The sequence below is a fragment of the Melanerpes formicivorus genome, unplaced genomic scaffold, assembly GCF_026170545.1.
Source record: "Melanerpes formicivorus ecotype bairdi unplaced genomic scaffold, bMelFor1.0.p_v2 SCAF_29, whole genome shotgun sequence".
In the NCBI taxonomy this organism is placed as follows: Eukaryota; Metazoa; Chordata; class Aves; order Piciformes; family Picidae; genus Melanerpes; species Melanerpes formicivorus.
The window spans coordinates 850,246-878,090 of record NW_027142381.1 but is presented as its reverse complement, the minus strand read 5'-3'; the positions used below and the strand labels follow the sequence as shown (position 1 = coordinate 878,090).

Genomic DNA, 27,845 nt, shown 5'->3' with positions numbered 1-27,845 from the left:
AAAATCTTGTGAAATCGAAAGTGGCCTTGGGTTCTTGTTTCCTAATTTTAAAGCGTTTTGCTTGAACTTCAACAAATGTTGTCTGTAAAGGTTCCCCTTACTCCAGGGTGGATATTTGATGCCCCAGATGGACCTATTCTTCATGCACTTTCTAAGGCATTGAACCTTCTGTTGGACAGTGCCATCTGCAGCCCTGTGGATTTTAGGACGTTTGGATAAGCCTGCCTCCATCAGCCAGCTTGTGGGGCTGGGCCTCTGCTCCTTGGAAAACAAACTGGTTATGGAAATGTCCTTTTTTCCTGCTGCCTCTCTGCCAGGACATACCTTGCCACCTGGTTAAATTACAGCAAGAGGTTTCAATGAAAGCCTCGACTGGGAGGAAGCTTGGGGTTGAAGTCTGTGATGTGGAGGATGTAAAGGCTGTGGTGCTGCATGCAAGTCAGCTGTGGTGGCTCCTGAATCCAGGAGTCCCTCATGTTACCCAGGTGGCAAGTGTGAAGCTGCCTTTGCTTTGTACTGCTGAGCATCTACCCTGTTTTACCTGAGACACAGTGCAAGAGGCAAAAAAAAGGGGATTATTGCGGGTATTTGTGGAACTGATTTGACTGTAAGAGTATCCACAAGGCTGAAAATATTTACATCCCAGTTGGTTAGAAATCTATTTGTTTAGCTGGCATTAATTACCTTAAGTCAGCTCTTTCTGGTGGATGACTAGTCAATGTCTGGTTAATTTCCAAGATTCAAACCTTTTGCTCTAGGAACACACTCCTGTTAGTGTACTAAAGCAGTGTTGTGAAAATACACCCATGGAATCGTGGTGAGCAGGGTTTGGCATGGTCCCACCAGGGCATGGCAGTGTGAAGCGATGGGTGATGGGACCCAAAAGGCTGTCTCCCTGAAGTTGAGCACTGCAAAGGTATTGAGCTGCAGTGGGAGAAGAGCAGAAACCAAACCCTTTCACCCCCAACTCTGCAGAGCCCTTGAGCACATCCTTAGGTTTGAGATTAGAAGAAGCTTTTTGACTGAAAGGGTTTTTGGAGACTGGAGCAGGCTCCCCAAGGAGGTGGTTGAATCCCCATCCCTGGAGGTGTTTCTAGGGCACAGAAATGTGATGCTGAGAGTCATGCTTTAGACTTGATAGAGAATGGTTGGACTAGATGATCTTAAAGGTCTTCTCCAAGTGAAATAATTTTATGTTTCTATGTCTCCATGGCTAAATGAGAAATTAGCCATGTACTGTAATGGTGCCCTCAGAGGGATGTTTCCCCTGATCAAAGGCCTTAGACAGGAAGAATAGAGAGGAGAAAATAAAATGTGAATTGTTCAGCTGTTTGAGATAAAAATGAAAGTCAAGCAATAAAACCTCTTTTCTCCATGGTTCAACTGTACTAGATGGAAGAAGTTCAGATGTTGCATTCCAGGCCAGCTCTGCAGAGCACTGAGCCAAAGGAGGCTCCCTTCAGCAGGGGGGTTTCTGCCCTGTATCTCCAAGCTGCTCAGATAACACAGAAATCCCCAGCTCTGAGTTTTGCAGAGTCCAGGCTGCCAGCTGTCTGAAGGCAAGGTGGTGGTTCCTTGCTGGCAAGTTCTCAAGCATGGGCTGTTGCTGGCACTGTGCAGAGCTGTTGAAGTAACAGCCAGGATGCACAGTGCTGCTCTGAGGGAGGGTTGTCACCACCACCCCTGTCTGTAGGACACTGGGAATGGCCCAGATTGTGGAAAATCTGGCTGTGTGAGGCTGTAACTGCAGCGAGCAGGGAAGCCAATGATTCCTTTGACTGTATGAGATGAAGATCCCCAAGCAGGCACATCCTGAAGCATGCCAGCACTCAGGCGTGGCATGGTTGATGTGCTAGCTGGTGTGTGAGTGCAGGTGTCTCTGCCAGGTTCATCCATACATCAAATAAGCAGCTGCTGGTTAATCAAGATTTGATTCCCTTCACATTCAGTCAAAGATGTGTATAGCTTGAGGGAGGCTGAGAGCTTTAGTACTGAGGCTGTTGCTGGTTTAGGGATCTGTAGTAGGTGCTGCAGCATGAAGGCTGAAGGCTGTGGAGAAGTTCTGCAAGCATTTCTTTCAGCAGCAATGTTATTTGAAGAAAGCTTTGCCAGATCATGCTGGGAGTGGCTTTAGAAAGAAGGGAAAATAAGGGAGAAGAGGTAACTTTGAATTCAAATTACTTACCCAGACTGGCTGATAAAGTAGCCACACAGGACAGGGAAAGGTGGTGTGTGGTGTGCAGACATGGCCAAGGGTGGGTGCATGGAGCTGTGTACCTGTTGGAGACAGCACTGCGGGCATCTGTCTTCCTCCTGATCTACCAGGAGCACAAGTATGACATGCCCAGTGCTTGCAGGATCATCAGTTTGCTTTGTGGTGAGCAGCAGAGGTGGAAGGAGAGCTATGGGAGCAAAGCAAAGTATGAGCTCCGTTCCCACAGGTGCCTCAAGTGCTAAGCATTGTTTCCCCCACCCTGATCCAGGGCACCATTTCTTCAACGTTTGGCTTAAATTTTGGTGTAAAAGAAGTTTGATAAAGTTAGTCAGAAATATTCTGGTGAACCTGTAATGTGGGAATAGGGAGATGGCTTCTCATTTCCCTGCCTAATGCGTTTAAAAGTAACAAAAGGAAATTGTAAGTCGAGTTGTAGAGCTCCCTGATGCAAGATAATGTTAAGGTAAAGAGCTTAGGAGGGTTCAGAGGATTATTAGACATTTATAGAAATAATAAAAGTGTTATCACAGCTCTACCAAGTGGGATATCAGCTTGCTAGAGGGAGCAACCCTCAGTGTTCATTCTATTAACCTGCCTCTTGCCAAGAGGGCTTGGAAGAGCTTTCTTTGTGCACAGGTTGTGGCTAAGTTCTGCGTTCACTTCATCCAACTGCTTCTGCAGCTGGTGTGAGTCAGAAAGTAAATACCATATTAAATGGCCCATTGATGTTATGCTTCACACATGACCTCTGCACCCATCCCTGGAAGAGCTGTCTCTCCTCTTTTCTGATCTCATGTCTGATGGCTATTGCCGAGCTGACACTCAGACGGGTGCCTTCGGGAGAGGGATGATAAATCTGAAGCTGTGTTTGTTTATTTAGAGGAAACACTCATGATTAATGGTACAAACTGTTTATATATATAAAGAGCCTTTGCTCTGAGGGCTGGGAAAGCAGCTGCTGACAACGTGGGGCTGTCCAGCCAGCTCTTCCCTCAGCTTACAGCTTTGCGGGCAACTGGAACCTGCGTAGAAAGCAGCTCTCCAAGCAGTCTGCAGCACGGCTGCGTGCCCCACAGACTGTATATCCCAACTGACAGCTGAGCAAACTTATGAAATAACAATTGAGGATGATTATATTGGTTCTGAGGATTAGCACAGCAGGTAGCCCTGTTGGCACAGGGCAGGGTTTGGGCCGAAGGATAAGTACACATTCTTCTTCTTACTGCGGCTAATAGGAATCTGCCAGACTTTGAAGGCTAGAAAAGGCTCGCTGGCCACCTGTGAGCTAATCACATGGATTTGCCTCATTCTGTATTTCAGCTCACTTGGAGCCTGTAATCTAATTTCCAAACAGAGATGAGAAGAGTGAACAATTCATTTTCTACTTTACATGGCTGTGTGGGTAAACTTTTAATCCTTTTAGAATTACAGTTCCTTGCAGCACGGAGGTGACACCACTAAGTCCTGTGTGCAAGGCTCAAGTCTTTGAAGGCACCAGTTGCTGGATAACAATGAGCCTCAGCAAGGCACAACATGAGTCAAAGTAAAAGTTGGGAGCATGGGATATTTCCCAAATGGTGTTTTAGAGCATACACAGGCTAACCATTTCAGTTTGTATAGGAAAATCTCATTTCTGTGTTTGTCATTGTGACCCAGACCAGAATCACAGAATTGTCTAACTGGAAAAGACCTCTAAGGTCATTGAGTCCACCCATTAACCTAAGACCTAAATTATATCCCCAAGCACCACATCTACATGACTCTTGAATGCCTCCAGGGATGGGGACTTCACCACCTCCCTGGCCAGCCTGTTCCAGTGCCTGAGAACCCTTTCAGTGAAGACATTCTTCTAAATATCCAATCTGAACCTCCCTTGGTGCAACCTGAGGCCATCTTCTCATGTTGCTATCACTTGTTACTTGGTTGAACAGACCGACCCCCACCTCTCTCCAGCCTCCTTTCAGGCATTTGTAGGGAGTGAGAAGCTCTTCTCTGAGCCTCCTTTTCTCCAGACTGAGCAACCCCAGGCCTAGTTTCCTCAGCCACTCCTCCCAAGTCCTGTGAGCTCTGTGTTAGATTAGACAGTTGGGTAATATCCAACTTTTCCTCTGCAGCATTGGAAACATGAACAAAATGGTGCCCAACATGAGGACACTGTAAAATGACACTGATGGGAGGAGTTACCATGTGTAAGCTCAGCAGAGTTTTCTTGTAGACACTAGTGAGCTAAACTGGTTTTAATTAAAAGTGGGTATGGTCACAGTTATAGAATCATAGAATCAGTCAGAGTTGGAAGGGACCACAAGGATCATCTAGTCCCAACTTCACACTAGATCAGCCTGGCCAGAGCCTCATCCAGCCTGGGCTTAAACACCTCCAGGGATGGGGCCTCAACCACCTCCCTGGACAACCCATTCCAGTGCTTCACCACTGTCATGGTGAAGAACTTTCTCCTCCCCTCCAGCCTGAATCTCCCCACCTCCAGCTTCATTCCATTATGCTCAGCTCTATCTTAGTGTTAGTAAGGGGGGCATAGGAGTTTTTAGGCTGTCTGCTCCTATTGACATCATGCCTTTAAAAACAGAATAGAGAATTCTTGGCTCTAAGGAACAAACTCACCAAGGACCCAGCAGTATGTGCCTGGTGAGTTATGGGCTTGACACCTCTTGGGGGGAATAAATGTGTTATTTTTCTGTACAAACATAGCACACAGATCCTATTTGTCCTTCACATGTTAATCTGAACTGTCATGCTAAATTCAATCAGTGTTCATAAGGTGATACTTTTCAAGCTGCTTTTGAAAGGCAGTTTTGTCCAAGCTCATTCAAGTAATCCTGTCACAGGTGAGCAGGAAGAGTAGATATCATGAGCCTTTGAGGGGATACTGCAGTGACATGGCCAAGGCAGATCAATAGTGACTAAGAGGGAGGCAATGGATAAACCCAGTATATTTTTCTTTCCTCACCCTTTGTTGAGCTTAACTTTGTGCTAGAATTATCCAGTCCATGTTGATAATTGAAGAAAATAATCAAGCCTTCTTGGGCTGGACAGATGTTTGCGTGCACTGACTCCTCTCTAAGAGATGGAGGGCTACACCATTGGGCTGAGTCTCCAGGGGATTGGTCTCTGCTCTCAGATATGTGCTGGAGATGATCTTGTTAGGTTGCATGACCTGGGAGGGGAAGGTTTGGGGATGAGGACCAGCAGCCTGTCCTGTTCTCCCAGCACCAACAGTGTCAGTAAAGTGACTAAAGATGTGCTTTAAGAGCACTCCAATAGAGATGCAGTGTGGGAAGCTTTTTGAGAGAGGGATTTTCTCTCTCTGATCTGGTTCAATTCCTTTGAGTTGTCCAAATAGCAAACACTCAATTGCCATAGTTTAACCAGGCTTGCAAAAGGCCTTTGAGAAGATCCTGATGAAAAAGCTGCTCCTGTGAAAGTTCATTTGTTATGAACCAAGAAACAAGGGAATGTTAGGAGCAAAATGTAGCTAAAGAAAGGAAAGCAGAGTTGGGTTATTTTTGTTATGATCTGTTTGCAACATGGCATTGGATGAAAGGCAGCTGAAATCCTGAGTCATCTCTCCTAAGCTGGTCAGTGTGAAAGGCAGGAGGGCAAGCAGCAACAGCTGCACATGATCTAAAGGTACCTGTGATAGCTGGAGGTGGAGAGAGCCATTAGAAACATAAAGAAACCTCATCAAGCTGAGAGAATAGGGACTGAGTCAGTGTGGACAAGCTTGGAGCAATGCACATTAAAGCAAAAGATGCAGGTGCCTGTAGACCTCACAGGGCACTCAAGCAGCTGGTGCAAGTCAAAGCAAGAAGCTGGATGTTACTAGAGGTAACTTAAGGCAGACCTGCACTCACGTCTGCAGCTACAGGCTGGGAACAGTTGCCTACAACGAGAGAGAGGAATTGGGTGGTGAATAGTATGGTGAGGATGGAAATGCTTTGGCACAGCTCCTGAGGGCTGTGCAGTTTGGGTCAGCTGCTTCCTGTAGAAAGTGCTGCAGAAGCCTAAGAGGTGTGACAAAACAGCAGAGAAAATAATAAGAAGTGATCAGGCATATGAAGAAGTCTTGTAGGAGGAAAGACTGGGAAGATAGGAGTTGAAAAACTTGAGGTAGAAGGGGGAGCAAGTTCATCTTGTGAAGGAATAGGTGCTGTTGATAGTTTGGAGAGAAGTCCTTTTTTTTCCTCACAGACATGCAAGAACTGAGGGGAATTAAAAGGTGAGAAATGAAAACCTTGTGGAAGGAATATTTTCATATGGCATGCTAAAAAATTTACTGCTCTGGGCGAGAACTTGTGAATACTCAGAAGGGAGTTGAGATTGCTGTACTTAACAAGGCCATGGTTGTTATCACAGGTCTAGAAAATCTTGGAAGAAAACATGAGGCTTTTGGGTGCAAGCCAGCCTTTGACCAGAGATCAGCAGGAGGTCTTATGGGTTGGACTTGTTGATATACATACCCTGGCTGCAAGGTTTTTACACCTGGTTTGGAAAAAATGTGGTGCTGGCTGCCATGTGTGGTAGGAAGCAGGACCTCCAGGCTGGATTAATAAGACGCTGACTTATGTTTCTGTGAGTCTAGGTGTGCTTTACAAATGTTGTGATTGCAAGACCTGGATTCCTTTAATTAAAATGCAAAATTGAAACAAGAAACTTCAGCTCTTTGTGCTCAAACCCATTATTATTAAAGAATATCCCCCAATGGCTTTGCCGGCGTCACTTCCCTTGTGGGAAGTTTGCCAGCTCGATGGAGAAAAGTCCACTTCAATAAGCCCTGGCTATTGAACACTTCAGAGCTGCATAGCTAATGGTGTGATTTATTGCTTCCCAACTGGAGAGGTTAGGAAGCCAAAAGATTTTTCCTCTTGGAAATAAACCTTTGGCTGTGCCTCTGTGTGTGTGCCTTGAAGCAAGATTCCGTTATCATGGTGTTGCTTTCTCCTGGGGTCTGTTACCCCTGCTGATGAGGTTTTTAACACGACGATTTCAAGGAGAGGGGTGTTTGGGCGTTCTGTACTTCACTATCCCATTCCTTTCCTTAAGTCAAGAGGCACTTTTTAGAAAACTCAAGCTTAAGTGCTTTCAGTATGGTACTCACAGCATACAGGATGCAGGAGTCCCATTTCTGGCGTGCGTTCTGTTCAACAGCTGGATGAAATAAATTGTTTCATATGAAATCTTTGAGGACTCTGCGTTCTTAAATCAAGGCCAGAAGCTGCTCAATGACTGAGGAATTGTCAACATCTTGTGCAATTCCATTAAGTGCTGCTTTTCATTGATCTGCAACTTCATTGTTGACAATTAAATCCATTTCAGCGCCAAAGCTAAACATTTTTAGCGGGAGGTAGCGAAATCTTTTGTCCTGAATGATTTTTCTCCTCTGTTTTGTAATTAAGTACAAAGCGTGTCGCCAAGTCTTTGCTATTCAGCTGCACTAAATACCTGCTTACCGTGGGATAATTGCTATCAGCAGATGACAGAGTTGCTAGCAACCACGCTTTTCAACACATGGTTTCAATTTGCATAATCAAAGACTTTGCTGGTGTCCTTGGAAATGAGGATGAAAGATAGCTCTGTGCTAAAAATGAGAAATGGGTTTCAGCAAATTATGTGTATCCAGTACAACAGATGAATTGCTCCAGGGCCTCTATGATACTTGTTGGCTGTTGTACCCAACCACCTCCTCCATCCTTTGCAGTAATAGTTTCTGTCATCTGCCTTTATTTATCCAAATGTTTTCTTGACCAGTGTCTAATCAATATGAAATGTACAATCAGGTCTTAAATCTGATTAATTATTGCAAGGCTCGTGAGATGTGTATTGAGGTATACTTCCCGCGGGCAGCGGGGTTTGTGCTTTCTGCATTCTTCATACCAGAGAAGTCCTGACAGTTTGTAGTGGCTGTGACAGCTTGCACCAACTGCCCACTTCCCCACGTTCAAACTGGAGAATATTTGGTTTCTATTTTTTGAAAGATCTATATTTTTAATATTTTAATCTTTCAATAAGAAGCTTGCAGAAAATTTTACTTAGGGAGAGAGAATATTGTTAAGAGGAGTGCTTAACTTAACTTACCAGAGTAGTAAAAGAAAAGGAATGCTCTTTTTTTCAATTAAAGAATGCTGTAAAATATTTCCTTGGGAGGCTGAATGCTTAGCCCCCAAAGATAATGCTGCAAAATGCTGAAAACTCCTACGGTGCTCTCACTTGTGCAGTAAGGCCTTTGAGCTTAATCCAAAACCCTCTCAAAAGAACAGAAAATTCACTGCTGATTCTGAATTTCTCTCTTAAGATGGCCTGAATATTCCCAGGCCAGACACAGAGAGGCTGAATCCTAACATGGACAGAATCTGCAGGAGTGACAAGATAAGATAAAGTCTAGTTTCCAAATGAAACTCACCTGTTCCAGGCATGGAGGTTTTGATGATTTTGTATTTAGAAGAACTATTTGGCTATTACATGTTGACAGCATTATGCAGGACATTGCTTAAGGAGATGTCATTCCCCAAGTACCACCAGGTGTGGTCAGAGATGCCTAGTTCACACCTCTGTCCAACCTGGTGTTGCCCCAGCTCTTGTGATGAAATGCCCTGTGCTAGCACTTGGCATCGTCTCTGGTGTAATCAAACACAGTGAACCTGTCTGCAAACAACACCTGACCTGGCAAAATTAGAGTGTTCTTTGGTGGTGGATTTGCAAATTTCAGATCTGGAGAATTTCAACATGGCCTTTTTTGTCTGCAGAAGATAGTTGGGTTTTGTCCTGTGGCTTCCTCTTGTGCCTGTAATGTTAACATGCCACCTCTGGCCATCCACTGGAAATATAATGTAAACTCCCAGCTCACATGCAGTCATTTGGCTTGTTTATAGGTCTTCCCAGAGTGGCCTTCTCTGCAACTCTGGTGTTACTGTGCCAGTCAAGTAGTAACCACGTAGACCCAGCTCTCTGCTGGCTGTGCTTGTGTTACTTGAAGAGCTGCACCTTGAGACACCTCCAGATTACGTGTGTCAAGTGGAAAACAGAGGAATTTGAGATTTAAGATGCATCAAAGGGCAAAGACAGGAAAGGAAGTGATGGCAGTTGCATGTGTGGGACACTCTGCACAGGGAAGTTATTGAATATTGGATATATTTAAAAGCTGTCTAGATACAGTGCTTAAGGATATGGTGTTGTAGTGGCCCTATTAGAGCTAGATAATGGTTGGACTTGATGATGTTGAAGGTCTTTTCCAACCATAGTGATTCTGTGGTTCTCCTCAGTCCCCAGACAGCATCAAATCGTGGCTTTATTCTGTTTCTGGTAAAAAGACTGAATGCTGCTGATTGCAGTGGGAACAGGGAAGCCTGTGTCAGCACAGGAGTTCATCAAAGTTCCTGCTCTTCTGGATACTGATGCAGCAATTCACTTTACCCAGATGAGAGTATGGAGGCTGCCATCAAACCAAAGTTAGCTTGTTTGGTTCCTCAGCTGGTGGCTGGAGATGAATTCATCTGCTGTATAAACAAGTTCAGGAAGTTGTATGGTTGGGTTGTCTGTGTCATAGTGCTGTGAATGATTTTTTCCCCCCCTTAGCTTTTACACCGAGTTAGTTGGTCGGTCAGTGTTCAGACATGACGTGATGTGCAAAGACATGCAAAGAAAAAGAGTCATCTGTATAGCCCAGAAATACTGAAACATGGAATTGGTAGTGTTTGATGTGGGATTTGAACTCCCTAAACAGATACTGTGGGATGAAGAATTCATTCTGTTTTCTATGCCGTCAAGGCATGTACCAGCATAGTCGGGTCAGAGAGACTCCAGGACGTTGACACCATCCTGGGGTACAGCACAGGTGCAGTGGTGTAAGAGAGAGGGAGAAACTGTACACATGGTTCAGTGTTTGACATTTGGAATAACATTAGCTCACTAAATACAGCATCTCCTAAGCTGCAAGCTAACAGGAATGGTACTTCAGGGGCTGTGTAATGAAGATGTAAGCAGCAGCAAAAAATACCCAGGAGACACTAGGATTCATAGCCTGTTTCTCCAGCAGAGGAGGAACGACTGCATGAGGGACAGACTCCACAGCAGAGACCTGTGCTGAATAAATGTTACACACACGAGAGACACTAAAAATATCAAAGGAAAAGATTTAATGGATGCACCGAGTGCAGGGTGTTCCCCATAGGTTTGGAAGCATCACCTCAGCAGGATTTTCAGACCACCTACTGTATTCATCTGGTAGGGAATTTCTAATGACAAGGCTAAGCCCTCAAAGCCCTAATTACTATGCCTTTCTGTCAAAAACTAAATGAATCTCCTAACTCTTACACCTGTAAGGACTAGGAACATAGACCCACCTCTTCCTGAACAAGCTGTTGCTTATTTCTTTCCTCCTTGGGGACCTGCCTTAACATGTGGTGATCACACTCTGGCTAACTTTTAATCATGTTTGATCAAACAGGATTGATCCAAAGAATTAATGCAAATGTAGTTTCCTTTATTTAGAACCTGCAGTTTAATTGCAGTGAGATAGACCCTAGGCATACAGCAGAGTAATTATTTTTCTTCCTCTGGAGTTCCACCATTTCCCTTATAGTCTCCTCCTGATCCAACTTTGTGGAGGAGCCTCTGTGCCTGCTGGAGATTGCATACTCCAGAAGTGATTAAAGTAGGTTTAAATACCCAGCAAATAAGCCTGATGCCTTTCCCCTGCTCTTTCTTCTCCTCCTCTTTACCTCCCTTTTGCCCCCCGAAGGTTTTTTTCCCCAACTCCTGTCCACAAATTGTTAATCTGGCCTCCACATAACCAAGCAGGTCACCATTGCACGGAGCCTGTAAAACACTTACTAACAGGGAGCCTGACGTGGCCTTTTTTTCATCTGTGCAATCCAAAATCATGATATGTTTGTGACACATTCCTGCCAGGCTGTCTCTGGCAGCTCCAGGGATGTAAAGGCTGGCAAACACCTGTGTGCCAGGGCTATGGGCCGGCAGAGTGCACCCTCCGTCGTCTTCATTTCCACTTCTTTACTTCAGGGTTTGAACAACGTAGCTGTCAATTCTTTGAACATGTATTATTTTGTTATAGAACTGTGGAATTGTTTTGGTTGGAAAAGACCCCTAAGGATCATCAAGTCTGACTGTCAATCTAACACCACCACGAAGTGGTGTACCACTTCATATTAGGGAGAAGAGACAACCCCCACCTCACTCCAACCTCCTTTCAGGTAGTTGTAGAGAGCAATGAGGTCACCTGTCAGCTTCATCTTCTCCAGGTTAAACAAATGCAGTTCCCTCAGCTGCTCCTCACCAGACCTGTTCACCAGCTTCATTACCTTTCTCTGGACATGCTCCAGTCCCTCCATGTCCTGTTTTCTTTTCCAGTTGGCGTGTTTTGAGGAGGCTTATCAGAGAGAGATGAGAGACAGATGCACACAGTCACATGCAGAGTGTGTGGTCCAAATCTCATGTCTTTAAAGGGAACATATTCAGAATCAATCAGTTGTCACCTTGACTTCTTTGGCCATTCATATGAAAAGTCATGTCTGAAATGAATGTCACTGAAACAAAACTCAAAGCAAAAATATGTTCCTTCCCTTAAGCTTTTTGTTCTGTTCATTTGGCAGCCCAGGCAATAAAGATGTTACAGTAAATGTCTAACAGAAACTAGGGATAAAGGGATGCGCCGAAGAAACGAGCAGTTCTCCAAGCAGAGAACCTGTTGGAGCCAGGCTTCCTGTGTAGGTCTTTCCCTCTCACTGTACCTGTGTGTGCTTGTGGCATTCAGGAGATCATTTCAGTGGGCTTTGTGTGGTCATTTAGGGACTGGTTTTGTGAAATACACGTACAGATGGTATTACCTGCATGCACAGATTTATGAGCTTAGGTTTATGGCCCCAAATCTTGGAGCCAGGCAATTATTATGCAAGCCTAATTTTTCTTGATGAAATACAATCATGGTAGCACAGGGAAGCTGGGAAATTAATCCCTAGCAGAGAAGACCCAGGAGACGAGCATGGAGGACCTGATGTACATTGTGCTACAGAGACAGAAGCAAAGCACTTCTTGTATTTTCCCAAAGGCAGTAGTGGGGATATTTGGGGAGGTCTGGGTGAGGAATTGCAAAGCACTTGAATCACTGCACTGAGCTCAACTCTGGTGTGCTTGTTCTGGGTCTTTTTAATACATTAATGAAGACACCAACAACTTTTTCCTCATGATAAAATAGGAGAAGCAACATTAGGAGAAGAAGCATTAGGAGAAGGACTTGTGGGTTATGGGTGCTGCTGGAAAGGGCTGGATTCAATTTGATTTCACGTTGGCATGGTCCTTGATAAAAACAAACTGCCCAGCCTGTGACTCGGGCACAGGGGTTGGATTGGTTTTGCCTGTTTTGTCACACACTCAACTGTTCCATCTCTCTTTTGTTGTTGCAGATAAAGAGTTAGGAGTCAGCGCACTAGCTGAAAATGACGACCCTGGTGCTAGGGGCCCAGCTGTCCCGAAAATATCAGGATTAGAAAGGAGTCAAGAGAAGAGCCAGGACAGCAGTAAAGACCCAATACTTGAGCCTGTGGTGCCTAAAGACCCTTGTCCTCAGGTGACACAGCCTTTGGCCCAGCCCCAGTTGGAGCCGCAGCCCGAGGCGCCCTGCCCCAGCCCTGCGCTCGCCCCACGGCCGGAGGCCCCTGCCCAGCCGCCCCCGCCGCAAGCCGCGCAGCTGCCCCCAGCCTCGGAAGAAGCCAGCCGCCCGCCGGCCCCGGCGCCGCCCGTCCAGCACCCGCCCCGGCCGCAGTCACCCGTGCAGCCGGCGCATCCCAGCCTGCCTGCGGTGCAGCCCCACCCGGCCTCTCAGGGCCTCTCGCAGCCACTCTCTGCCTATAACAGCAGCAGCTTGAGCCTCAACAGCTTGAGGTAAGTGAAGGGAGCCCCATGCGTGCTGGGGCGGCGCGCCACGCAGGCTCGCAGGCTGCTGGTGATGCTTTACCATGCCTGGAGGAAGCAGAGATGAATTAGCTAAAGGAGAGAAGTGACAGCACATCCTGTCCCATCACTGGGAAATACAGGGGGCTTTGTGCACATAACCTTAATTCCTTCCCTGAAACGAGCCAGGATGACTTTATTTTTGATCTGGCATTCCTGTAACTGTGAGGTGTTCTCGAGCGCTTAGTTAATTTGCTTTTTGCTTTTCCTGCCTGTCATTGTGTACTCAGGGTTTTTGGAGTGATTTTGATGTGATACAGACTTAGGGAAAACTCCCAGTTCTAGTGCATGGGGCTGCTTCTTGCACACTGACTTCTTTTACCCTCCCATCCCTGTAAACATCTTCTGCTTTCTCCAACCACTGACATACCCTGGAGCAAGACCCAGGCTACAGCTGCTATTGGCCCTGTTGACAGCCTAGCACAAATGGTCTTGCACCAATGACTTTAAAGCTTCCATTTTTCCTGTATTGCTGACACCTTGAAGTCTTCAGTGGTTTTCTCTGCACTTGGCTACAGTGAGATAAACCTCACCTTTTATAGGAAGATAATAAAGATGAACAGGGATGGTAAAGAGCATTGTTTGGACTTGGTGATCCCAAGGATCTTTTCCAACTGGAACGTTTCTGTGAGTCTGTGAGCATGTCCGCAGGAGCCCATGATGTCTCTGTGAGTCAGGGGCCACAGGTTTCCCTCATTCTAAGCCAATGCTGTCAGCACAAGGTCACCTTTCCCCAAATCTGAGCTTCCAGCAGGCAGAAGGTGCCCTTCAACACCTGGTGAAGTAGCATTATGGTCCCTTCACAGTTTGTCTAAAGACTGGGAGGTGTTTAAGACTTTGGTTCATTTTTAACCAAGTTGGTGTATTCATGTCTGTAAAAGTCACTGCAGCAGAAGCACGTTGTTAACTTGAAGTGGAATTAAACACTGTGTGAACATATTTGAAATAATCCTTAGTAGGAAAGGAACCTGAAAAATTGCAACCAATGTAGTCACAAATATTTACTTTGCTGACTTTTCTTATTATATTGTGGGGGGAGAGAGAGGCAGTAACTGTAGAGCAAGCATATGGCTGTTGTTGCCTTCTCAACTTCACTTCACACTTTTTGCAGTCTTTCGTCTTACCAAGTCATAGCAAAAAGGAAAATTAACTTTTATTAATGCAGTGATTACTGATTTTGAGCTCCATTTGCCTGAAAACATGAATCAGAAGCAGTCATGCAGAAAGAACCTGGTAATTAAGTAATGAATGCATAGGGTTGATTACTCCTTTGTGTGTCATTCCCGTGTTACCGGAGGACAGAATACCAACCACTTAGAGGGAGAACACGTCTCAGGTTTTGGTGCAGAGAGACCACAGGAAGTAAAAGACACTAGAAAGTGTAGAGCAGATGGTGGGAGATGGGAGTGTCACAGTGGTACTGATAGAAAGCTAGAATGGTAACTTGCATTTGTAACATATAACTTAGATTAGTAATGGGTTTAACGCTAGCCATGCGTAGCTTGGTGGTGTTGTGTGTACATTTGGAGCTTCCCTGTCCTCTGTGCAATGCTTAATTGCTTTTCTTTTCATTAACAGCAGCAGCAGAAGCAGCACTCCTGCCAAGACTCAGGCCCCTCCTCCACACATATCTCACCATCCCTCAGCCTCGCCATTCCCCCTCTCTTTACCCAGCCACAGCCCGCTGCATACCTTCACGCCCACCCTCCAGCCCCCTGCACACCCACATCACCCCAATATGTTTGCCCCTCCTACGGCTTTGCCTCCTCCACCTCCATTGACGTCAGGGACACTGCAGGTTCCAGGACACCCAGCTGGTAGTACCTACTCAGGTAAGAGACAAATGGAGTATGGCCTGAGCATGGCCAGTGCAGGGTAGGAAGGTGATTCTCCAGATTTAGCCAGAATCATTGGGTTTGGTCCATTCAGTGAAGGTTGTTGGTTGGGTAGAGACTGGATTCATTGTGGAATGATTTGGAGTGATATCAAAGCCTAAAACCACCTAGACATACCCAGTGACTTACTGCCCTTGGAGTGAGTACTTTTGAAGGTTGTGGGTTTTCCATGTCTGTTTTTTCCTTCCCATAGTAACAACACCTAAGGTTCATAATGTGCCCATGACCGCCTTAGCAAAGTCTTAGCTGCAGTTGAGGTCTACTCAGCATTGCAGTCCTGGGCTTGTGTATATGCATGATTTTATGCCTCAGGGATGGGATGCAGGGATTCTTATCAGTGGAGAAAATGGTGCTCTTCCAGGCTTCCAGAGATGGGAAGTGTCTGTTCTTCCCAAGTTACTGAGAGGGAACTGAGGGAAGAAAATACAGATTATCAGCACTGAAGTACCTCTCCACACACAGCAGGGTATTCATATTAGCAGCAGCCACTCAGTGTTTACTCTCACTCCAGCTTGCTCCTACCTTCTCACTGTCTGTATCCATACAAATGTAGGGAAAGCCTTTGAGTTAATGCTCAGAGGAATGCTGTAGTGAAGACAGGGGAGAGAGGGGGAAATGGAGAGTAGGGAAATAGAGATTTTTGTTCTGTCTCTGAGGCCTTTGGGGAAGATCCGAGGGAGTTTTCTTCCCCTACGCAGTGTTGTGATTTATCACCAGGAAGTTTTAAATACAGCTTTGCCTCCACAGCCAGCAAAAAATCAAGTGGCACAAGATCCCAGAAAGTTCCTGAACTCATGGAGAGTTGTTTCGCTGTTTGTCTTTCAGAACAAGATCTCCTTCGTCAGGAACTAAACACACGATTTCTGGCCTCGCAGAGCGCAGATCGCGGGGCCTCCCTGGGTCCTCCGCCCTACCTGAGGACCGAGTTCCACCAGCATCAGCACCAGCACCAGCACACACACCAACACACACACCAGCACACCTTCACGCCTTTCCCTCACGCCATCCCACCCACTGCCATCATGCCGACGCCAGCACCGCCCATGGTGCGTACCCCAGGCAGAAATGTGAGGATAAGTAGAGCACAACTCTATTCTTTATTACAAACCTTTAAGCATTTGCCAGGTTGTGGGGAAGGAGTTTTCTGCTGCCCAGGTGTGATTGAGTAGGAGAGGAAGGGCTGTCCCTTCCTTGTGGCCGTCACACATGTGATAGGTTCAGGTGGCAGCACAGGGGCTGAGGGATGAGGCTGCTGGCTGGAGGGACACTTCCCAATGCTCGGAGCACTCTGGTGCTCCTCCCTTTTGCTGTCGCATAAAGGCTTTGTTTTACCTTGAAGAAAGAAAAATCCCAAAGTGGTTCATTGCAAACTGAAGTTCTGCATAATTTTTTCCTCTCTGTTGGTTGCAAAATAATAGAGAAGTAGTTTTCTGTGTTACCAGCAGAACTCAAGCAAGGAAATATAAAGTAACTAGTTTGTGCTTTGATCCCTTTGCAGTTTGACAAATACCCTACAAAAGTTGACCCCTTCTACCGTCACAGTGTGAGTTTTATTGCTCTCTCTAAAACTGACTTAACTGCTTTTCTGTGGTGGGTTGGGATCACCACTCAATCAATGGCACAGTGTCGAATCTCTCCCTAATCATCACTCCAGGATTTACCATTATCGTCCTTGGTTGCTTTGGCTTGTTCAAGGCTTGCATTCATGGTGCTTGTTTCTGATAAAGATGCAGTATCAGCTTTTCCAATCAAAAAATCTCTTGCTCATACACCATTTGGAGACAGGGTTGATGTGAAAAAGATGAGACAGAAGAGCTGACTGTTACATGCAGCAGGGAAGAGCAGTAATTTCATCACTGTGTTTCAGTGGTGCCACAAACCCTTAGACTGACATTTTTTCCCGAGAAACTTGAAATGAAATGACAAACTATCATACCAGAGCCTTCAGGGATAGGTAATCTAATAGTTCCCCTAATATATCATATTTTGGTTTATAAAACCTGAAAACTTGTCTTACTCTTCCAATTTCCAAGGCACATCTGATCCACTGGGCTTGTTATGTTTTGAAAGCTGTCTGATGACAGCAGTGCGATTCCAGCTATGCACTAGCTGTGTTTACCTGAGAGCTACCAAAAATGTGATTTAGTGAGATGAACTGATTTTTAATATTCCAGTGAATGGCAAAGCTTCTGCTCTTAAGGCTTTGAATCTACTGATTCATTTGCTGCCGGAATCTGAGTTGTATTTCCTCCATTGTATCGACACAGGCAGGTTCTGGGTTGAATCTGACCAGAATTTCTCAATCCAATACAGTGATATTTTGATGAGAGAAGGAGTACTGCATCAGCACTCAGAAATTGGCAAAGCACTTGGCTTTATGTGTTGATTTTGCTTAGAAGTGGAACTGGGCAAAAAAAAAACCAAATGGTTTAAGATGATGGTGTGATGCTTCCTGCTGTACCCACGAAACACAGTTCCTGCTAACAGCTCCTGCCTGCAGTCCATGTGACTGGGCCTATTAATTTCTGACACCTCATTTGAGCAACTGGAACTGTATGAGTGTGTTTGCAGGATCAGAGCTCCAGGAGTATTAGGCAAACATTTAAGCCTGCGATAATCACTTCGACTCCAAAGGGTAATGCTGCTCATTTGCATCATTGTTTGTAAAATTGCACTGGTATTTGCTGAGCTTTACGTGGAGTCAAAAGATAGATTATCATCCCCCCTGGCTTGTTGATTCAAGCAAGAACACGGAACTGGGAAATAGGTAAATGAATTTTAGACAAATAAAGCACAGAAGTCAACATGTAATACAGGAAACACTGCAGAAGTCTCCAGCTCTATATGCTTGTCAAATGCAGTGACATAATCTCTTACAAATCTGGCAGTTAACCCGAGCCGTGGGGGTCGTGGTGTTACCCCCTTTCCAGTGAGGGAAGGCTTCGCGTTGTTCTCAGCTAGCCAGTGAGCCGCGCTGTTGGACTTGGCGCAGCTCCACCAGCAGAGCTCTGGTCCGTTGTGCCTCCCCTGCCCTTCCTTCAGGAAAGGTTTGTCCTTGTGGAGCAGTTGCAAAATGAGCACTGCTGTGTCTGTTGGATATTTAGTGAGCTAATACCAGGAGATCAACGGGATGGCTACAAATCCCATTGGATTAGCAATTTTTCTTAAACTACAGCAAGGCCATGCTAGCCAAGGTGTTTCAGTAATCTCTTCTACTGTGACTACAGCCTCTGGAGGTACCAGAGGAACTGCTTGCAGCAGTTTCCTGAGCAGCTGCAGTATCAAAAAGCAGATCTTTGCTGGCTTTAGCACGTAGCTGGCAGGGCTTTCCCTATTGTAGAAACACAGTATTTTGAGCAGGGCCTGTTGTGACAGGACAGGGAGTGATGGCTTAAACTGAAAAAGGTGAGAATTAGACTAGAGAGAAGGAGAGATTTTTTTACACTAAGGGTGGAGGGATGATAGGTGGCCCATCCCTGGAACCATTCCAAGTCAGGTTGGTAGGGCTCTGAGCAACCTGCTGCAGTGGCAGATGTCCCTGATGACTGTGGGGGGCTCGGACTAGATGGCCTTTTAAAGGTCCCTTCCTACCCAAAGCATTTTAAGTTTCTGTGAAACATACTGTGACACTTCCACAGACCTGTTCCTGGTGACATGAATTTCCCTTATGGATCCCCACCAAGAATTCAGATATCTTAAAAAAAATGAAATAATAAAAGCTGGCCATGTTTATAAAGTTTGCAAGTGAACTTTGCAGGAGAACAAGGTCTGTTTCCTTGAAATCAATCTACTTTAGAATAGGAGACAAAGCTCATGTAGAGATTTAAACCAGTTGTCTTTCTTGACATCTTTGATTTTGCAATCGTTTCTTTGAGGGAGGGCCTTGCTGCACGTAGCTCAGTGAGGCGTTGCTTTTACTCCCAGCTAAAGCTGGATCCAGTTCAGCGTATTACACTTGGCCCCAGGAGAGCTGTGAGTACTGCTTTGTTCCCTGGAGAAAGCAAGAAGGGGAAAATGCTGCACAAAAAAAGAGGGAGAAAAAGGAATCACTGACTGTGAAAGAAGTATTTTGAAAGCTGGAGGAATTTAACAAAGATACAAAGAGATCCTGGAGAGACGATATTTATCTTTTATTAATAATTTTGACCTTGAGGAAAGGTCACAATTAATTAACTTGCCAGTTGTTATAAAACTCTAAAGAAAGCTTTCCTTATTATTAGTCAGAGACAATAGAACATGAATAGAATAGAATAGCAAATAGAAGAATATGCTCTAAAATTATGTCTCCTTCCATCATTTGGAATTAGTCCATTACACACAGAACTAAATGCAGAGGCCACTGGGGGATTTAAAACACATTTTACTCATTAAAAGTTACTGTAAATGAGAACATGCTTCTCTTAATGATTTCTCAAATGCCTACAGTTCAGTATCAACTAATCTGAAGTGATTTCTGCATCACTGAATGGAGCATATCCAAATTAAATAGAACTAAAAAACAACAATAGAAATGTTTTATGAAAGGAGACTTGATTCTGTACTTCTGAGCACAGGAAAAAAATGGATACCTCTAAAATACTGAAATATTTTCTCAGCTTTCAATAAACATGATATGAAATGGCCTTGCAAGATAAGCTAGTGGAAGGAAAACTAATTAAGAAGAGCACATACATATGCCTGGCATGAAAAAATCCATCAAAACCGTGTGAGACTGATTTCCTCTGGGATGTGATTGATCTTCTCAGTGTTTGTGCCCGCTCTGCATGTCCAGTCTTTCACTTTTGCCCAGTCCTGCTTCTGTTCAGTTGGCCATTAACTCATTTATTTTGACCTTAAAAGTAGCATACGGTAGATTGAGTTTGATCAGCTGTGTTCAGAGGTGAATTTGTATCAGCCAGATAACCCTGTTAGGTTTTTGGGTGGCAACAGCAGGGGAACTAGCAGCCATCCCCTGTTAGGCTCTGAGGGTTCACAGTGAGGAAAGTAGTTGGAGTGTGATGCTTTGAACCCTTGCCTCCTACCAGAAAGCAGTTTTGTGTGTAATCTCAGCATTTTCCATGGAATTGAGCCAGGTGACTGTGTTGCAGCAGAAGTAAAAGACTCACAGCCAGAGCACAGAGAGGGATAAGATTTGGAGGCCATGGTTTACTTGCTTGTTTCCCTGTGTTTGTCTGCATTAGTACAGGAACACTTTGGAGCTGTTGGTTTGTTTGGGTTTTTTTCCCCCCTGAATTGTCTTAGAACAGATACATTTGGATTGGTGAGGTCAGTGGAGATGTGCATTTCTCTTTTATATGCTTAGTAGCCTGTCTTTATAAAAACAGTGCTCTGAGGTTTTGGGGAGGTTCTGCCTCAGTGTTTTGTTTAAATAATAATTCTTAACAAATCAGATTGGCTCTCTGCTAATATTAGATGTGGCAGGATATCCTCTCAGACAGGCTAATGAAGTAAGAGCTGTGTGTATTTTCCTCATTTCCTACAGACACTATTACAGACCTAAGGTACTAATGGAGTTTTAATGATACAATATCCTAGAACTCATAAGGCTTTTATATATATATATATATATATATATACATTTAAACACGAGTTTTCTGAGTCTGGCTTGGCTCAGTGTTCTGCTTTTTCTCTAGAAATGGTTGGCAAACCGTAGCCATTTCAAACTTCTATCCAACTGGAAAATTAATAGATGGGAGAAAATCTCTCTGATGGCCTAGTCCAGAGGAGAGGTTGCTGCTTTGTGATTTTGGAACTGCTTTTAAGCTCTAAACGTCATGACATTTGTGAACATTCCATTGACTGCTCTAACTAACATTGTTGCAACAAGATCACTTCTTCAATGCTTCTCAGTTTTCTCCATGTACCATTTCCCTAATACTATGTGGGAATGCTTTCTCTGTCTTGTTCAGCTTCCTGTCTGTGTTTTGACGTGCACTTGTATTTATGTTCTTCTCTCTCTTACAGCTGTTTCACTCCTATCCTCCAGCTGTATCAGGTATTCCTCCCATGATTCCTCCAACTGGCCCCTTTGGCTCGCTACAAGGAGCTTTTCAACCCAAGGTAAGAAATACAACAGTACACTGGTGTGGTGAGCCAGGTTAGGTTAAGGTTTAGCATGTGCTTTAGAATCATAGAATTGTTAGGGTTGGAAGGGTCATCTAGTTCCAACCCCCTGCCATAGGCAGGGACACCTCACACAAGAGCAGGTTGCTTAGAGCCATCCGGCCTGGCTGTAAAAACCTCCAGGGATGAGGCTTCTACCACCTCCCTGGGCAACCTGTTCCAGTGTCTCGCCACACTCATGGGGAAGAACTTCTTTCTAACATCCTATCTGAATGTATCCATTTCTATTTTTCCATCCCCCCTAGTCCTATCATTATCTGACACCCTAAAAAGTCCCTCACCAGCTCTCTTGTAGGTACCCTTAAGATACTTTAGGTTCTGGAGCACTTGAGATCTGAGACACAGCCTAATTCCACACAGGACAATTGGCTTTTTCCAGGTCTTGGGATTATTTAGTCTGGAGGCTGAGGGGAGATCTTACTTCTTTCTATAACTCCCTGAAAGGAAGTTGTAGCGAGGTGGGTGCTGGTCTATTCTCCCTAGCAACAATTGATAGGGTGAGAGGAAATGCCCTCAAGTTGCACCAGGGGAAGTTTAGGTCGGACATTAGAAGAAACTCCTTCCCTGAAAGTGTTCTCAACCACTGAAACAGGCTGCTCAGGGAGGTGCTTGAATCCGCTATCCCTAGAAGTATTTGAAAAGTCAGAGATAGAATAGAATAGAATAGAATAGAATAGAATAGAATAGAATAGAATAGAATAGAATAGAATAGAATAGAATAGAATAGACCAGACCAGACCAGACCAGACCAGACCAGACCAGACCAGACCAGACCAGGTTGGAAGATGTGGTGCTGAGGGACATAGTTTAGCACCAGATGTGGTGGAGTTAGAGAAAGGTTGGACCTGGTGATCTTAAAGGTCTTTTCTAACCCATATCATTCTGTGATTCTGTGAAAAATAAATTCTTCCTTATTAGCTTCAGATATGTCCACATGCATTTAAAAATCACATACATATATAATGGCATAGTTAACTTTAGAAGCAATGTGCTCAGTTCTCAGTACACATTAATGTAAGGTCATGTCATAATCAAGTTGTGAAGAACTCATGATCATTATTGTTTACTCATTTCCATAATTATCTCACAGCTCCACCACGGTGCAATACACAGATTCAGTTCTCTCTCACTTGTGATGGCTCAGACAGATAAATGTGATGAGTTTGGGGTTTTTCTTTTGTTTTCATGAAGTCACTCTTGATTTGTAAGTGGGAGGAAATTGTATTCTGTAGTCTGCAGTCTTTGCAACTAAAGAGTGAAATCAGGACTGAAATGTCTGCAGAGAAGACACCTCCTCTCTTAAATTGGCCCATCCACTGTAATGACTGAATATGTAAATTGCAGTTCATTAGTGGAATTCTTCATATGTATGGTAATCAGGCTGTTAACAACTGGGTTACTTAATTGTTAGTTACACTCTAGCTGATTTCTTTTCTCCTTCATTTTGACATAGGAAGAAGCTCTGTCTGAATGTAGTATTTTTATTTATTTTTTTTCACAAAGCTTCATTTTGTCCCATTAGCTGAACATTGACATTCAAATCATAGGAAACTCTTTACATATATATATATATTTTCTTCCTGATGTCTGTGTGGTAGCAGTTTGCTGAGGATGGAGTTCAGATCCTTGTGCTGTGACTGAAGAGATTAGCCATGTTCTGTGTGCTGGCAGCCAGGTTAGCAGTTTCAGCCAGTCCAGGGCATTACTGATAAGCAGCAGGGCACGAACTTGCTCCTCCAAACACTACTTTAGATGTGATATCAGAAGTATGTTGCTAATCACCTTTGTGATAGTGGAAAGATTTTCCAGTGTAAACAGTCACTGTTCCCTCATGTTTCAGATTGACGGGAAGTTGGTTAGCAATGAAAGTTCACAGACTAAGATTGCAATGCATCTATTCCTCAATGCATTATAAGGGTTATCTTTTCCTCCTTAAAAAGTTTGCCTTCATTGCTTGGGCAGTGTTTATAGTAAAGGAGTATGGTTTTTCTCTTTCAGTTGCTTTTATGCGTTGTGTTACTCACTCATTAATGCTGTCTGTCTTTGTGGTATTTCTAGACTTCCAACCCTATTGATGTTGCAGCCAGACCTGGAACTGTCCCACATACCCTTCTACAGAAGGATCCACGGGTCGGTAGAAAATGTTTATTTTTCTCAAGTCAAGCTGAAAACCTTGAGTGCTAGAGCTACCATCTTCCCCGTGTCCAGATTAACATCCTAAAACTAGAGCTTTGTCTGTACTGCTTAAGTCAATGAGAATGAGATCAGTTGTATAAGAAAAAAGTTAAATCCTGATCCTTAGTTCTGTTCATCACGAGCAAAGGCAAAGGATTGAAATGCAGTGGAAGAGCTCTTTCCTTACACATGGGAAGAGCTTTTTCCTTGCTGCCAGCAGGCATCCCTGCAGGGCCAGGGGTAAAGGCATAAAAGTCCAATTCAACGTAGACATGTACAAACCTCTTCAAGATTTACATTTATACCCTGTAATTGTTTTTAATGTGGGTAATGACAGTTATTCCCTTGGTTGCTGTCTCATTGATTGCACCAGTGAAATACGGATGCACTTTATCGATCACTTGGCGCCTCTAGTTTTTTGAGTCCTGGCCTCTGTGAACAGCAGTTATTGGCTCAGCACTTTGTCTCTTAGGTTTTTTTCTGTTCTTTGTGAATGCCCTTGGGTTGTTTGTATGTTTGAATTAATACACAGTCCCATTTATAGCAGAGCTCTCTGACAAAAGCAATGGGGAGCTCCCCTCAAAAATCCACGCTGCGGTGTGGCTGAACCTCTAAGTACAGCGAAGCTGTTTTCTTTGGGTTATGCCAAGCTGCGGTACTTCAGTTCTCTCTGAATTGGTGCTCTAGTTGAGCTTTATACCAAAAGGAACCCCATTTTTTGAGTTTTATTTATCCAATTGAAAAGGTAACTAGAGGCTCCCATCATTATGTCGTTGAGCTTTGTGTTCTCTTTCATCTTGCAGTGTAGTTTCGATTATTTCGAGATGATGGATTGTGCCATCACTCTGTCTGCAAAGTGCCTCTTACACCTATAAATCTCCTTTAGCACTGCTTTTCAAAGCAGAAAATCCAGCACAAATGAGAAATACTCAATACATTGGATTTATTTTCCCATGTTAATTGATGAAACTGAGCGAAAAAAAGAGTATAAGGAAATAGTCTATTCCCCCACCCACCATAAAAGAGCAGGCCACATAAAAAAAGAATGATGAGAAAATTGGGGGTTCATAGAGCTCCTGCTGCAGTGTGGAAAACATTTAAGTCAAAGCCAGATTGTGACAGAGAGCAAAACAGTCAGGCTGTGATGGCTATTTGAATGTACAAGTCAAGGAGCTAATGGCATAGCTGTGGAGCAGAGTCACTGGCTTCCAGGGGCACACCTTTCCAGCCTGTTCCAACCTAATTCGTGGGATCAAGCCTGTGGAAAAAAAGGTCCCTGTCTGCTATCCCATCTCCTGTGAGCCAAGCAGCTTTGAAAGATGAGAACAGAAGTTTGCCCAAAGGATAGATCTGTGTTTTTCTTCAAAGCAGTTAACCAGCCATTTTTGTAGCATTAAATCAACAAATTAATGCAGATGCCAGAGGACAGAGTGCTCAGTGTGAGGCTTGTTTAGTTGCTTGTCAACACTTAGGTACAACAGCCATGGGGGGAGGGGAACCTGCTCAAATATGGAGGCTAAGGACTAATTATTATCTGAAAGAGCTTCATTTGAAAGTAAAATGATAACATTTTAATTTCATCTCTTAATGAAGCAATACAAATTTGTTAATTAAAGCAATTGTTTGAGTGACAGGCATGTAACCAAGCTGTCATTTCTTCTTCACAGTTGACAGATCCGTTCAGGCCCATGTTGAGGGTAAGAAATTTTCTTGTAATACAGTTTGTCAAGCTCATCTCAGTCCCCCCTGTGTTAAAGCAGCAGACTAATTGTGAGGCAAGCAGTGTTTCACCTTGGGTACTTTACACTGTGTGGGTGAGCGGCATGGTCAGTCCTTCTTAGCAGGCATCTTGTGGTCACGCGAGGAGAATCCAGAGTTTGAACACTAGAAGTTTTCTGTTCTACTCGTGCAACCCCAGAGCATGAGTACTAGAGGTTAAATATTAATAATCATTCTAGCACACTGAGCCAAACCCTGGGGGCCTACCCTGCCAGTGATCCCCTGCCACTTCACTACAGACTGAAGGATTTTGCTTTGCATTATACACTGTGTGTTTCCAGTGTTATTCAGCGTGGCACTTCCTACCCAAGTACCTCACTGTCAAGTATAGCCAGACAATCCACTTCAAACACTACATTGTTTAGAAATAAGGATCAAAAGATCCAGTCTTCCTGTGATCCAAAAGGGTTTTTTCAATGTTCAAGAAGGTCTAGGTTTTGATTGACCCAACCAAGTGAACGTCTTTAACCACTAGCACAGACAGTTGCTGTGAGTAGGCAAAAGAAGAGTACCTCTGTGAGCTGGGGTTTGGGTTTTTGTGTATTGATTGGCGGGTGATACACACCTGGAAACAGAAGGCAGACCATATGCCATGGTTTGTGAAGCATGTAAATTACCAGTAGCTTGAATAGCTTGAATTCCTGTGGTATTTTTAAATCAGCAGGAAGCAGTAGTTGCCTAGTTAACTACAGACCCCTAACCAACAAAATTAGAGGAGATATATCCTGGATGAGTCTTTTTCAGTTAAGATGTCCTGGAATTGGTGTGCAAAATCAACAAGAAAATCTGAATAGCACTCTGGTTCTTTCCTCCCTGTCTCTTCCCCAGGACTTAAAAGCATGGTGACAGGAAGGATGCCAAGAACGTTACCAAACAGAGGGAATTGACTGACTTCCATTTTTTTCAGTATATTTGTGAGCCAGACTTTTGGAGGTACAGACCAGCAATTACATGCAGGGAGTCAGATGCATTTTGAAAACCAGAGTGATCTTTCAAAGTGCTTTCATATTCATCTTTTGATGGAAAGGCTGGTCTTAGAATAGCTGCACATTCAAAAGTGAACTCAATGTACAGTTGTGAAGTAACCCAGCTGCTGACTGGGAGACAGTTCCACTGATTTCAGCAACACAAGATGCATTCTCAGTCAGTGGCATCAGAAGACTGCAAGAGAGCATAAAACCAAAGCATGAGTTTATTTGGAGAGGAGAGAGACCAGGGCTGTTCCTGGATTTCCAGATAAACTTCTTGGCAAAGGGCAAATTTTTTTCGTGTCTGGTTTCCCAAGAGGGTGGAGAGGGAAGACACTGAAGGGAGACCCTTAGCTTTCAGTTGTCTTGTCATGGGGTATCCCCTAGAGAAAACAGAGTGGGCTGAGGACTGGCAAGAGCTAGAATAAAGCATCACAAAGTCTTGAAAGTTACTGATTCATGTCATATCCCTTTGTGTTTTGCAGAAACCTGGGAAGTGGTGTGCTATGCACGTTCACATCGCCTGGCAGATATACCATCACCAACAGAAAGTCAAGGTCAGTCTTTTGGGCACAGCTGAATTTGAGATGAATTGCACAGAGCAGGGGTGTGAGAGGAAGGGTTTGCCTCTTGCTGTTAGCAGTTGTGTGGCACAGCTAATGTGCATGTGTGTACACACACATCTGTCTGTACCATTACAGCATAACCTTCTGTTTCATAGTGATGGCACAGCACATCTGAAAACCTAAAGGCAGAGTTTCAGGAATGTCTGTGATGCCTTGGAGTAAGGGCACCAGGTCTGAGGTGATTACAACCAGTTTGTAGGTAGGAGGAGCTAAATGGGTGTGCCTGTGAGCTGAAGACCCCAACATATCAAGATCATTTTTTCATTAAGTCTGGAGAAGCTTGCACATGAATCCCATTCCTCTTGTGAATGTTCTTGGACAGAAGAGAGCACTGGAAGCTTTCTCCTATCCCTAAGATGCTTTATCCAATGTGGCTGCTCAGGCTCCCATCACTCTTGTTTCACAACCCCTCTCATGGCTGGAGTTAGCATCTGTAGGTGTCTGGGCTGGTGAGGCAGACACAGCCTCTCAGATGAAGTCATGCTATCCAGACACTGTCTCACTGCACCAAAGGTAAAGGGGTGGGAATCTTTCCTTTGTTCTACATGCTTTAAGACTTCAAGGGTAAAGGCCATGGCCTGAAACATGTCAGAGAAAAATCCTTTACTCGTTTAATAGGTTATTTCTGTTCTTACTTTAGCTAATGCTTTTCATAGCTGATGGGATCTGTGAAGAAGGTTCCTTTCCCTTTACAGTATTTTCATTGTTCTTGTCACTGAATATTTCTGTGCTGCTCTTGAGGTTTTTCAGCAAGTCAGGAAGGGCTGGTGTTCTTTTCTGCTCCTACTTGTACTTCAGGAGTCAAGAGCTCGTGTTAGAAAGGGAAGTTAACAAGAAGTCCATAGCACTTTGCTGTCTATGAATGCAGCTGAATTGTGGAAGGTAGTGCTAGAAGGATATGAAGATGTTGAACAGCTACTAAAAACTGCAGCTAATAGAGTTTAAAAATAACCCTTTTAAACAAGGTTGACAGGTTAATTTGCTGCAGTAGACATATCTCTCTTCTCTGCTTCCTTATGTTTCCCCTGCTAGTGGTCTTCATTCATCTTCCCATTATCAAAAAGACAAGATTATAGACCTAGAG

General features: G+C 44.2%; 1 protein-coding gene across 6 annotated transcripts in view; it reads left to right on the top strand.

Annotated features, from left to right (window-relative positions):
* AUTS2 (activator of transcription and developmental regulator AUTS2) overlaps nucleotides 1-27,845 on the top strand; it is an 829,433-nt gene that overhangs the window by 786,178 nt on the left and 15,410 nt on the right. For 2 of the 6 annotated variants that reach the window (XM_068154431.1, XM_068154436.1), the window contains 8 exons: nucleotides 12,649-13,126; nucleotides 14,774-15,027; nucleotides 15,916-16,157; nucleotides 16,589-16,633; nucleotides 21,055-21,150; nucleotides 23,272-23,343; nucleotides 25,056-25,085; nucleotides 26,621-26,692. In XM_068154431.1, the coding sequence (XP_068010532.1) occupies nucleotides 12,649-13,126; nucleotides 14,774-15,027; nucleotides 15,916-16,157; nucleotides 16,589-16,633; nucleotides 21,055-21,150; nucleotides 23,272-23,343; nucleotides 25,056-25,085; nucleotides 26,621-26,692 (1,289 nt within the window). The remainder of the gene's footprint in view (nucleotides 1-12,648; nucleotides 13,127-14,773; nucleotides 15,028-15,915; nucleotides 16,158-16,588; nucleotides 16,634-21,054; nucleotides 21,151-23,271; nucleotides 23,344-25,055; nucleotides 25,086-26,620; nucleotides 26,693-27,845) is intronic. The other 4 variants (XM_068154432.1, XM_068154433.1, XM_068154435.1 and 1 more) reach the window with 4 other exon arrangements.